The sequence below is a fragment of the Bidens hawaiensis genome, unplaced genomic scaffold, assembly GCF_021521415.1.
Source record: "Bidens hawaiensis isolate Kalapana, Puna unplaced genomic scaffold, B.hawaiensis_p1.1 tig00069919_1, whole genome shotgun sequence".
In the NCBI taxonomy this organism is placed as follows: domain Eukaryota; kingdom Viridiplantae; phylum Streptophyta; class Magnoliopsida; order Asterales; family Asteraceae; genus Bidens; species Bidens hawaiensis.
In genome coordinates this window covers 31,655-43,376 of record NW_027506642.1, presented here as the reverse complement: position 1 = coordinate 43,376, position 11,722 = coordinate 31,655, and the positions used below count along the sequence as shown (strand labels likewise).

The following is an 11,722-nucleotide window of genomic DNA, read 5'->3' as shown; positions in this document are numbered from 1 at the left end:
GATGATGTTTAGTTATATTGAATGTATAATGAAATCTTTGTATGGTCTACCATTGTGTTCGCAGGGCTGCATCTATTCCGAGGGGTAAAAGTGGTGCTTTTATTTGAATGGAGATGGGTTACGGTGAGTATTTTACTTTGTTTTTGTTTGAAAATGTTTTTGGGTTTGGCACTCTTTTTTGTCGAAGCTTAATTCTTTCACCAAACGTTTTGACCAGGGAGTGATTTACGGATCTGTTAGGTGGCGAAGTCTTCCAAGCGTCATAGAGTAGTGGGTTTGTTGGGTGGCGAGAATCATGAACAAGTATGAAGAAGCATTTGCAAAAACCGTCAAAGTAAAAAACAGAGTTTTTTAAGTTCTTGGCTGTTCTTTGGCTTGTATTTGTTGTTTACTTTCTGTCGTACTTGTTGGTTTGTTTATGTGTGGGTTTGGATATTTTTATGGCCGTGGGTGCCAAGGACATTATGGTAGGTACTAATATTGCCCGATAGGGCAAGGGATGGATGATTCCATACCCAATTTTCAGCAGTTTATGCTTGGTTGTTTGTGGTTGTTTGCAGTTTTATATTATACAGGTACAAAAACAGGAAAACGGACGATAAACAGGGGACGCTCTGTCGAAATTTCGTTAACCCGTAGGGAAGTAACTCTCCATTTTAACCATGACACTCAATTAGAATTTTTATATTTTCATGAATCTTTTCACATTGAGGACAATGTGAGATTCAAGTGTGGGGAGGGGAATTACTTGACCAATTGTTTGTTCAAATTAATTATAAAAATTCTCTAAATCAACAAATATTTTTGCAGCAAACAAAGATTATTTTAAAATCTAAAGAGAAAACCAAGAAAATTTTTTGCAAATAACCAATCATTACCAAAAATTGAAAAAGTAAAAATAAGTTTTGTAATAGTGGGAATAAATTTATGCTAAATATGGCGTTAATACCCAATTCCTCCATTACTGTGAGATAAACCTCATGCCATATAAATATTTTTTCGGAAGCTTTGAGTGAGTCATATGTTTCGTGTGATTTAGAACTTGTCGCAATTATTCATTTCAAGACCGCACGAATCATTGTATAAGGAAGAAGGTAATATTGACACAATTCCATCAAACCTATTACCAAATTACAAAACCTCAAAACCTTAACCAAAAACCCTATCATTTTATCCCTCTCACCGGTAAAATACAACACTGGTCTTTTACCGGCAGACCCTAAAGAACTGGAAATGCATTCTTTCGATTTCAATTTCCTTTGTTGCATACACTTCACAAAACCTAGGTTGCCTCCAGAACTTAGGGAGAGAATCTTTCTCTTTAGCAATGAGGTGAGAAAAAAGTGGCGCCAAGATGAACAAAGGCCACCATTCTGTGGAATTTCCGAAAACGCAATGAAGAGAAGAGCAAAAAGATATGAACGATGCTTAGGTTGCGGAAACTGGTCCCACGAAGGAAGATGTAGAAAAAGTCAAACTTAGTCTCAGCATGAATATACCGAACTAATGAGGATGGGGGATATTAGGCTCAAAGCCGAACGATCCATTAGAGTTGGAAGTTATGTTCAGAACAGGATTGAGGAAGAATTGATCCACATCCTCGATAAAACTGGTCTTGACGATCTGACCTTAAAAGAGTCATTAGGTATATGTTAATATATATATATATATATATATATATATATTTTCGAAGAAAAGGAGCTAACCATTGAGGACATCTCAAGATTCCTGATAATAAGTGGAAGTTGTATTTACCATCTTCATTAACTTAAACCCTTCAACCACCACAAAATACCAAATCACTACTCACACAAAACCAAACCATTTTACCTTTTGATCTTTGCAACCCTTAGAGGGTGGAGATTTGAACTTGTTACAAGCTAATTTATCACAGGTTGCATGTTGACTAGAGCGTTCACATACATACATCACAGGTATGATCAGATATAAAACCGAGTATGAGTGAACATTGTGAGAACGTGACGTTTTGCATAAACGAAAGCTCCTAAAAACAAAAGTTCCTTCTTATTTATCACTAACATAAATTGGTTATTCTGTTTCATCTTCTTGGAGCTCACTTGAGGGATGGTTATAATCTAAGCTTGCTGTTTTTAGAGGATATTTATAAGAAGATTGCTATGGCAAGTTTATCATATGTCTAAATATTCATTATCAATGTTAAAATGGAATGGATTCTTGATCTTAGATGGTAACCTTCGCATAATTGAACAACTCGTTTAGAATTTCTTGTCTTGGTCACCTATATATTATATATAAGTATTTACATTTTATAAAAAGTTCAAAATTAACCCCAAAATGATTAAACCCTCCGATTAAAGCAAAAAAACGATTTATTATTAGAAACCTTTGTGTCCACGGGTTCTTACCAATACTATTCTACATATACGATAGGTACACTTGCCTATTTTGTGTGTGTTTAGTCTTTGTAGAAATCACTTTTATAAATTTAAAACACGATTTTATGCAAAAGCAACTCATTCCATCCATCATATTTTATACCACATGCACACACGCATCAGTCGTCCAGACAATTCCGGCTTACTTGGTACATTCTTGAATTTGTACCCAGTTAGCACGTTGATGGGATGACCTTGAAAATACATGCGAAGACGTCGGGCAACATAAACCAGTGCCAGGACTAGCTTTTAAAGCATTGAGTATCTGGTCTCCGGATCTGACAACTTCCTGCTGACGTAATAGATTGGTGTTTGCACATTTTTCCTGTCTGTCAGTAGTACGGCCCCGATGGCAATATCAGATGCCGACAAGTATAACGTCAAAGGTTCTCGCGCATGAGGTGTTGTCAGAGTGGGTAATTCCATTAGGCATTTCTTGACCTCCAGGAATGCTTATTCCGCTTCCGCGGTCCACTTGAATTGTGCCTTCTTGAGGCAATTTCTCAAAGTTGAAACAAATGGGTAAGATTTGGCTGCATGGTTTGCTAGAAACCGGTTTAGTACAACTAATCTCCCATTAAGTGTCTGTACCTCTTTGAGGGAGGAAGGATAAGGCATGCGGGCTACTGCCTGAACTTTATCCGGGTTTGCCTTGAAACCCGCGCCTGTAAAGATTACTCCAAGAAACTTCCCTTCTTCCATCCCAAAGGAACATTTGGCTGGATTCAACTTCATGTTGATATTCTCAAAGTTTCAAATGTTTCTTCCATGTCTCCCAACATCTGATCTTCCTCAATGCTTTTTATTACCAGGTCATCTATGTAGACCTCTAAGTTCCGACCAATATGGTTCTTGAAAGCTTGATCCATCAACCACTGATATGTGGCGCCCGCGTTTTTCAATCCGAAGAGCATCATTTTGTAACAAAACGTGCCTTGGTCAGTTCGAAACACTGTTTTATCCTCATCACCCGCCGTCATGCGGATTTGTTGATAGCCTTTGTAGGCATCAAGGAAGCACTTAAACTTAAATGGGGCCACAACATCTACTTTGAGATCGATTTCAGGTAGTGGGTAACAATCCTTTGGGCAAGCTTTGTTCAAGTCTTTAAAATCTATGCACATCCGTCACGTTCCGTTACTCTTTGGAACTATAACCGGATTAGCCACCCATGTTTGGTATTTGATCTCTCGAATGATTCCAGCGTGAAGCGAATCTTGTACTTGGTCATTCATAGCTTTCGTTTGTTCTGGGCCCATCTTCTGCTTTTTCTGAACAATCGGTGTAAACATCGGGTTTAACCTTAATTTGTGTTCCACAATATTCCACGGGACATCAGTCATGTCTGTGGGTTGCCAGGAGAAGATGTCCATATTCTTGGTTAATAATTGCTTCAAGAAAGTTCTTACAATTTCTGAAATGACAGGTACAATTACGATTGTTTGATCTGGGAATTTTTTGTTCAATACCCATTTCTCCGGTTCTGTCTTCTGAGTTTGTTTTGGGATTTTGCTCGGTTTTGAGCTTTCGGCTGCAAAGCAATGTCGATTGACATTAATAATTGCTACGCAAGTACGAGTTGGAACTCCTACTGCACCGTGAGCTGTAGACGGGTGAGCATTGAAATCACCAATTGCTTCCTGCCCTAAGATGATGTCATGTTTGGATGTCGCCGGAAGGAGCAAAAATTCTACATCTTCTGTTCTAGAATGAATTTCGTCATTCAGAGTGACTGGAAAGGATATAACCCCTCGCGGGTGCATCACCTCACCCCCAAACCCAGACACAGGCGCATGGATAGGTTTTAATCTATCCTTTTATTCCTCGTCCAACTGTTCAAAGAATTGTTCGTACATTATGTCGGATGTACTGCCAGTATCAAAGAAAACATACTGTGAATGGTAGTGACCGAAGAGGGCGGTGATTATCAAAGGATTCTTATTGCACGGTCCACCCTTAATTCGTGGAAAAATCACGGGTTCGTTTTTCCATTCCTCATCTGGAAATTCTCTCCTCTTCCCCCCAATTCTGTGTCCACCTTGAATCATATGGACATTTAGATCTTTAACTTGCTTTTTGGGCGGGCCCTGGTTATCTCGCGCTGGAGCCTTACCAGTCCCTGGTTTTGTGCCCTTGACCAAATGTTCAAGTTTTCCTGACTTCACCGCTGCTTCAATCTCGTTTTTTAGGGCTACACATTCATTCGTGTTGTGCCCTATGTCGTTGTGGAACGAGCAGTGCTTTTTAGCGTCAAGGAACGATCTCCTTATGAGTGGTTAAGGTTTTCTGAAATTTACATTCTCAGTGGTGAGAATTTCCGAGGGAGTTTTCGACAATGGAGTCTAGTTGTTAGAAGGCCGTGCTGATGAATTCTGCTTATTCTTATTACCGATCAAAGATCTGGCATCAAACGGTTTTGAGACCTCCGCGGATGGCTGGAGTCTAGACCAAATGGTTCCTTTCACCTGTTTATTTGGCCGCGGAGTTTGAAATTCCACCTTCGGATTTTGCTTTTGATTGTCAGCGCCCAAAGTTTTTTGAGTTCTGGCGAACAACTTTGCTGCTTTCATTAATTCTTCCCACGATGTGGGAATTCCGTCTCTACCAGTTAGATTCCAAATCAATTCGTTGTTCCTCACATTTTTGCGGAAGGCTCCCCGCAGCATATCTTCACTTACCCCGCCAATATTAAGACTCTCGTTATTAAATCGGGTAATGAAGTCTTCAATAGACTCATTATTTCGCCTAACAACGTCCAATATTTGAGACGGATCACGAGTGTGTTTCCGCTGTTGGCTGAAGTGCTTGGAGAATTTAGCAACGAAGTCATCCGAACTCTTGATCTGTCCGTCCGGCAGTTTCTCAAACCATTCACGTGCTGCTCCGGTGAATGTTAAATCAAAAATGTGGCACCAATAGGGAAGAGTCTAACCGCTGACTCCTCCTACAACCACAAAACTCAAAGATGATCACTAGGATCAGTCATTCAGTTGTATTTCCCTACAGACGTTGGAATTTTTGCATTAACCGGAAATGGAGCTGTTGCAATACGTACAATGAACTTTGATTTTTCAGCAAAAGCGGCCGGACGATATGGCTTAGTAAAGCCTTCCTCAGCATCGCTGTGATAGCCCGCCTGGCGGACTACCGATCGCGGATATCTGGTTCCTCCTCTTAAATGGAGTCTGCTATCACCGCTCAAATAACTGACTTCACCTGGATGATAAGTTGAATCATGACTTTCATATTCGTCTACATAAGCAAGTACCCGCCTGACCATATGAGGACGGTCGCGTGGTCTCCATATTTCTACCGGGTCTCTTTCCGTCTGAACACTTTGACGGATCTTGCTCCTCCTCGCCGTTGCGGGAGGGGAAAGAGACCTCCTGGGAGATTCATCATAAGTCAGAGTACGAGCATGGAGTCGCTCTTCACGCACTCTACGCTCGTACTCGGCTGCAACATTTTCCTGTTGAATACGGAGCCACTCGTCAGGTGACAAGAGTTCTCTAGCTCTGGAACTACGATGGTGAGTTCTCGCCGGATCAGAATATTCAGAATCGTCTTCTAGACCTAATTCTGAGTGAGTTCGGCGAGTTTCTCTCATGATTCATCCCAGGTCACCAAGGTTAGAACCTTCTGGTGCTGTGACATGTCCTAAATCAGTCGGAGTAGGACCGACTGGTGCTGTAACACGCTCTGAGGTGAAGCCACCAGGTGTTACATCAGTAGTTCGTGAACCAGGAGCCGTGATACGTGCAAAAACACTTGAAGCAAACCCGCCAGGTGCTTCTGTATCAGTAACACATGAAATAGGCGCAGGAGTTCTTGTCGGCCCTTTAGGAAATTGACTCATATCGTACGAACCAACATAAACCAAGAATTATGACAGTTCTAACACAAGCACGTATGGCGCCAATGAAGAAACACGAATCTACTCCCCTTAACGGGTCCTAGATTCAATGAGTCCACGGGGTAGGATATGGATAACAACCAACTACGATATGAGCTCAATCTCCCAAAGTCCAGTGACAAGAACCTTCAAAACAGACACCGTGAGCTCGTTACGGGAAGGACAAGAGGGGGGTATTCCCGTAACCACCCTCCGGCGTGAGAATAAGCACAGTTCCAATGGAGAGAAAGTACTTAAGTATTTAGAGTAGACAGTTGAGAGTGAATGAATACCTCATGGAGATTGAGAGTGTATTTATAGCCGAAGAGTGTGGGAATATAATTGGACCAGCTGTCCCTTTCTAGAAAATGCTCTCGTAACCACCTGGACACGTGCCCTCATATGATAGGTTGAGCTATACTTTTCATGTGCATGGGCATAACAACCTGGACACGCGTCTTAATATGATAGGGCGTTGTGTACGCCTTGCCATATGCGCTGTTATAACGACTTGGCCACATGTCCTTTATTTATTGGCTGAGAGATCACGTATTGCCCAAGAAATCATCTTGGTAAATCTTCTAGAAGGCAATTGGTTAATTACAGTTGTCCTGTTGGCATTGCCTCCTGGTCATTTCGGCGGGTGAATGTGTTACCATGCGGATGGCATCTGAGGGTGCCTGGATGCTTTCGCGTGTGATATAAGGATGTTCTCCCCTTATAAAGTTATGCGGGTGATCCGTATGTCCCGCGGGTACCATGTGAAGGGTTTCCCTCTAACCCGCAGGTGATACTTAAGGGTGTTTGGGTCTTTTTGGTACCCTATCTCTATAATTCTGAATAAGTTTTGTTATTCTGAAGTGGTATTCAAACGAAGTGGGATGCACCATTATTTATACTAGTAATCTTGTGGATTAATGATTTTAGTTTTTACTTTTTTTACTTTTAAGGTACTAACTGTTGCCGTAAATTAGAAATGAGCAAATAGTACCGGGTATCACTAGCATTTCGATAGTAACGGGTATCATTGTAGAATTTTCCTTTTCCAGAGCGAGTCATGTAATTCTTATTTTTTAAAATAAAAATTACCATTTAGATATTGGTACCGGCCTCAAGTTTTTTTAAAAATAGGGATGGATACTAATTCTAATGTTTTTTATTATAAGAAAAATGAAGAGATTGAGATAGTAAAGGGTAAAGTTAGTAACTTCCGCCCCACCATTGTTCATCATTCCCAATCAATCCCTGAACGAACGAACAAACAAACAACATGAAGAACTAAAATCCAAAATCTGATTGAGCCAGATTCTCCGCTTCAATTCAAAGTTCGTTTGGTCTCAATCATTGATGTGTGTAACTGTCAATTCAACTTTGGAATTTAGGATTTGCCTTGGGGAAATCTGGTCGAATAGATGGGGCTGGTGTTTACTGTCTTCGCTTTTCGGTCTAGACAATGCTGGCAAAACCACTATACTCTGTAAGTATCATCATCTCCCATCTTTTTATTTTATAATATATTATGGTATTATACAAGTTCAATTCTTTAATTATTGGCTTCTTTTTTATTAATCTTCTTCTTTGGATTTCTTCGCTTTTCTTAACTCAATGTGTGTGCAACCATCGGCTTTAATGTAGAGACCGTGCAATACAACAATATCAAGTTTCAAGTCTGGGCTAATTGTTCTTCATTTTCACTTGTTGCTATCTTTTTGGCTAATCAAGTTCTAGTTAAATTTCACATATTCTCTCTCAATCAATATCCATTCATTACATGCACTGATATGAGATAATATAAGGAACGCAGCACCACCACCATGATAATATAAAGGCTGCCAAAACAATATACTAGCTTTGTGCATTTTAACAGTCTGTTTCACCCATGGCATTTATTTAATCAAGTAAGTTTTAGAGTTGTACGTAAATCATAGGGTTGAATTTAGAGATTAAAAGCTTTAAAAAACTCAAATTTCCAAACCTGGGAGGCCAGGACAAAATGGTTGTGTATATTATTGTGATATCACACTCTGGAATGTTCTCATATTATTTAGCTTTGAACACGTAAAATCAAACTGCAATCAGAAAAACTGAACTTTGATGACATATATTAGTAATAGTACGGCTTAAAATCTTTAGGGTAAGATGGATTAATAGGCTATGATTTTGTATTTGTGAAGCTTGCTTGAACACCACAATTGGAGTTTATGTAAATTTTGTAGCTGTAAAATATAAGGCCATTTATATGTTTGAAAGTTCAAGCTTACATCAGAATCCTAAATAAAGGGCAACACCATAGACAAAGAATTTAACAATTGTTTTTAGAATTATAATGCGTATATACTTTCATATGAATACACTTGGAACACTTTGGTTAATTTCATTGGTCTTCCAGAAAAGTTTTGAAGAAACATGTAGACTTGTTGTCATCTAAAATTCTTTTTTATATTTATCAAAATTTCCTGCCTTTGCTTGTTTTCATTGAATAATATTCGTTTTATCTGTTTACTGTTTTACCTTGCTAATACAATGTTCTTATGATACAGGTGGGCAAACCAGCATCAGGTAGCCTTAGCTTGATCTTTTCAAATTACACCCCATTATCTAATCCGAATCACTAGTCTTATTTTTTAATATTTCTAATCACTTTTATAAATGTATCTCAATATTTTAGGCCATACTGGAGATGCTATTTTCCAAATACTCAAGCCATAATATATGTCGTCGATTCCAGTGACACAGAAAGACTTGTAATTGCAAAAGAAGAGTTTCATGCAATTTTAGAGGTATTTCTTTTCAAAAATCAAAACAATGGGTTTTCTTAATTTCCTTCTTTTTACAGTTTTTTCTTAAATATCTATATTGCGTTTAACATAATAGGAAGAGGAGTTAAAAGGTGCTGTGGTTCTCATATTTGCTAACAAGCAGGTTTGACACACAATCAATATAAATCTGCCAATATTGTAAATAAGTTAACATTATCAAATAATTGATATAATTTTTCTTACATTTATATATATATATATATATAGGATCTACCTGGCGCGCTTGATGATGCTGCTGTAACTGAATCCTTGGATTTGCATAAAATAAAAAACCGTCAATGGTCAATATTTAAAACTTCTGCAATCAAAGGAGAAGGTCTCTTTGAGGGCTTAGACTGGTAACTTCAATTCTAATTATATATTTCTCATTGAGACCCTTTAATATGCATAGTATAATATTTTGTTACAGTAAAATTTATGGTTTTATATATTAATGGCAGGTTGAGCAACACACTTAAGTCTGGGGGTGGCTAAAGCTAGGAGTTTGTGAGTTGGTAGTTCATTGATATTGATATGGTGTTTAATTAGGTATGAGAGGCAGGCATAATGTGTTTTGGAGGCCAAATACTATTATTGAACCATTTTTCTTAATTTTGATTAGTTTTTGTATACTTGTTTTTGAAATATTTTCCCCATGAAAAATGAATATCTTGTAAGTTGGTTGTGTGTTTATCTTGATGGCTGGATGTGTGTATGGAAAACTGATGAGGTTTTGTAATTGCTCACCGAATTTTTTTCCGGAGAGGAAAGGAAAACACAAGCCGTATTTTCTTGCTCCAGCCCTGTTGTTTATTAAAGAATTTTCTATGTTTCGTTCGTTTATTGTCGACGAGTTTCATATGTATCAGAAAGGATGAAAAAGTTGATACTGTGACATTTTTGTAACTAAGGTAAAAACACGTTGCTTTTGTAATTAACATATAATCAAGTATTTATAAACGAGTCCTAGACGTTTTTGTTAGGTGCCAACTAATTAAAGGCAACTGGAGGGATCAAAATATGACAATGACTAGTGAAAACTCAGCATTTCATTAGAACACAAATATGCACCAAATGTCTAAATTGTCAAACAATACTCCTCGCAGGTGCATTGAGTAACGTAGTCTGAATTTTGCCACTTATTTCGGTTCCCTTTTGACACATTCTGAATATGTTGATTCGTACACTTTGATACTCACTTTTACACTACATTTTATTATTACTAGGCCATCCTCTTAACATTATCATTGACAGTGTGAATATGAACATGAATATAGACTCAATTTACACATTTTTAATACAACTTTTTTATTATAAGAATAATGATGAATTGTTGACTATAAGTCTATAACACAAGATCGGTAGAAACTCTTATTATAGATGGGAAGAGGGGTAGAGGTAGACCCAAATTGACTTGGGATGAGAAGATTAGACATAATTTGCTAGACTTGCACCTCTCTGAGGATATGGTTGAGGATATGACTTCGTGAAGACGTACAATTAAGGTTGACGACCTTTAATTGGAGGGGTGGATCTCTTGCTATAACCTTTACTACTACTACTACTACTATTTTTATTTTTATTTTCTATGTATTATTATTATTATTATTATTATTTGCTTAATTTACCTGGTTCTGTTTTAATTTATCTATAATGAAATGTTACATGAAACTTACTATTATCATATTGTTTAATTTATTATTTATATACCGATATTTTTCTTATTTTATATCATTTTATTTACTTATTTATTTTTACTTGTTTACTTACTCACTTTCGAGTTGGGGGTCTCGCCGGAAACAACCTTTCTATCCTTAGGGATAGAGGTAATGCATGCCTACATCCCATCCTCCTCAGACCCTACTGATAGTTTAAACTGTTTGTGGGATATACCGGGTACGATTGTTATTGTTGTTGTAAGTCTATAACACAAGATGAAATGAACTTGAAATTTTTATTTACTTAGTTTTGAGACATCTTTTTAAGTAAACTTGGGCTCTCTCAATATTCAAAGCTGAAAAGCCCGCTGTGTAGGCCCAGCTCGGCTCAGGCATAACATAAATCTTAAAATGTGAAGAACCTTAAAAGATGTCCAGGCCTATATTGAAATAATAAGGTTAACGTTTTCCCAATCCTTTTAAATTTTGTCGGTCGGCAGTAAAAACTGGGACTGTATAATCTTTTGTTACACATGCGTATAACTGATTATATGCTTGTTTCATAATTCATATAAGCGTGATAACCGAATATTATTTCATACTAACATTATAACAGTCATCATGGAGTACGTCATTGGTTTAAGTAATTATTGATAGGAAAAAGTCTAATGCACAAGTAGGGTTGGATCCAAGAATTTTTTTTCAGTGTATCTTTTGTCTTTCAACTCAACGTCTGAATTTTCAGGTCTATTGAATCACATAATAAAAATACAATGTCGTTAAATACATTAAAAATAAAAGTTCTTCAAAAACTATGCCAATATAAAAGATTGCTAATTCATAAACTTTGTACAAATCCTCTTAGAAAATATTTTGTTTTTTTTTCAAAACAAGAATGAAAGTTTAACTTTAAATTCATAAAAAAAAGTAAAAAATTAAGATCAATTTGAAGAAGAT

At 37.5% G+C, this 11,722-nt stretch overlaps 1 protein-coding gene across 1 annotated transcript; it reads left to right on the top strand.

Moving 5' to 3' along the window:
• Positions 1 to 7,919: 7,919 nt before the first annotated feature.
• On the top strand, positions 7,920 to 9,823 carry LOC143618347 (ADP-ribosylation factor 1-like; the record flags this gene model as incomplete). Its single annotated transcript, XM_077090598.1, has 6 exons — positions 7,920 to 7,989; positions 8,850 to 8,868; positions 8,978 to 9,089; positions 9,184 to 9,231; positions 9,336 to 9,466; positions 9,569 to 9,823. Coding segments are annotated over 6 exons (414 nt in total), but the record flags the coding sequence as incomplete, so codon positions are not given.
• Between the last annotated feature and the right edge of the window lie 1,899 nt (positions 9,824 to 11,722).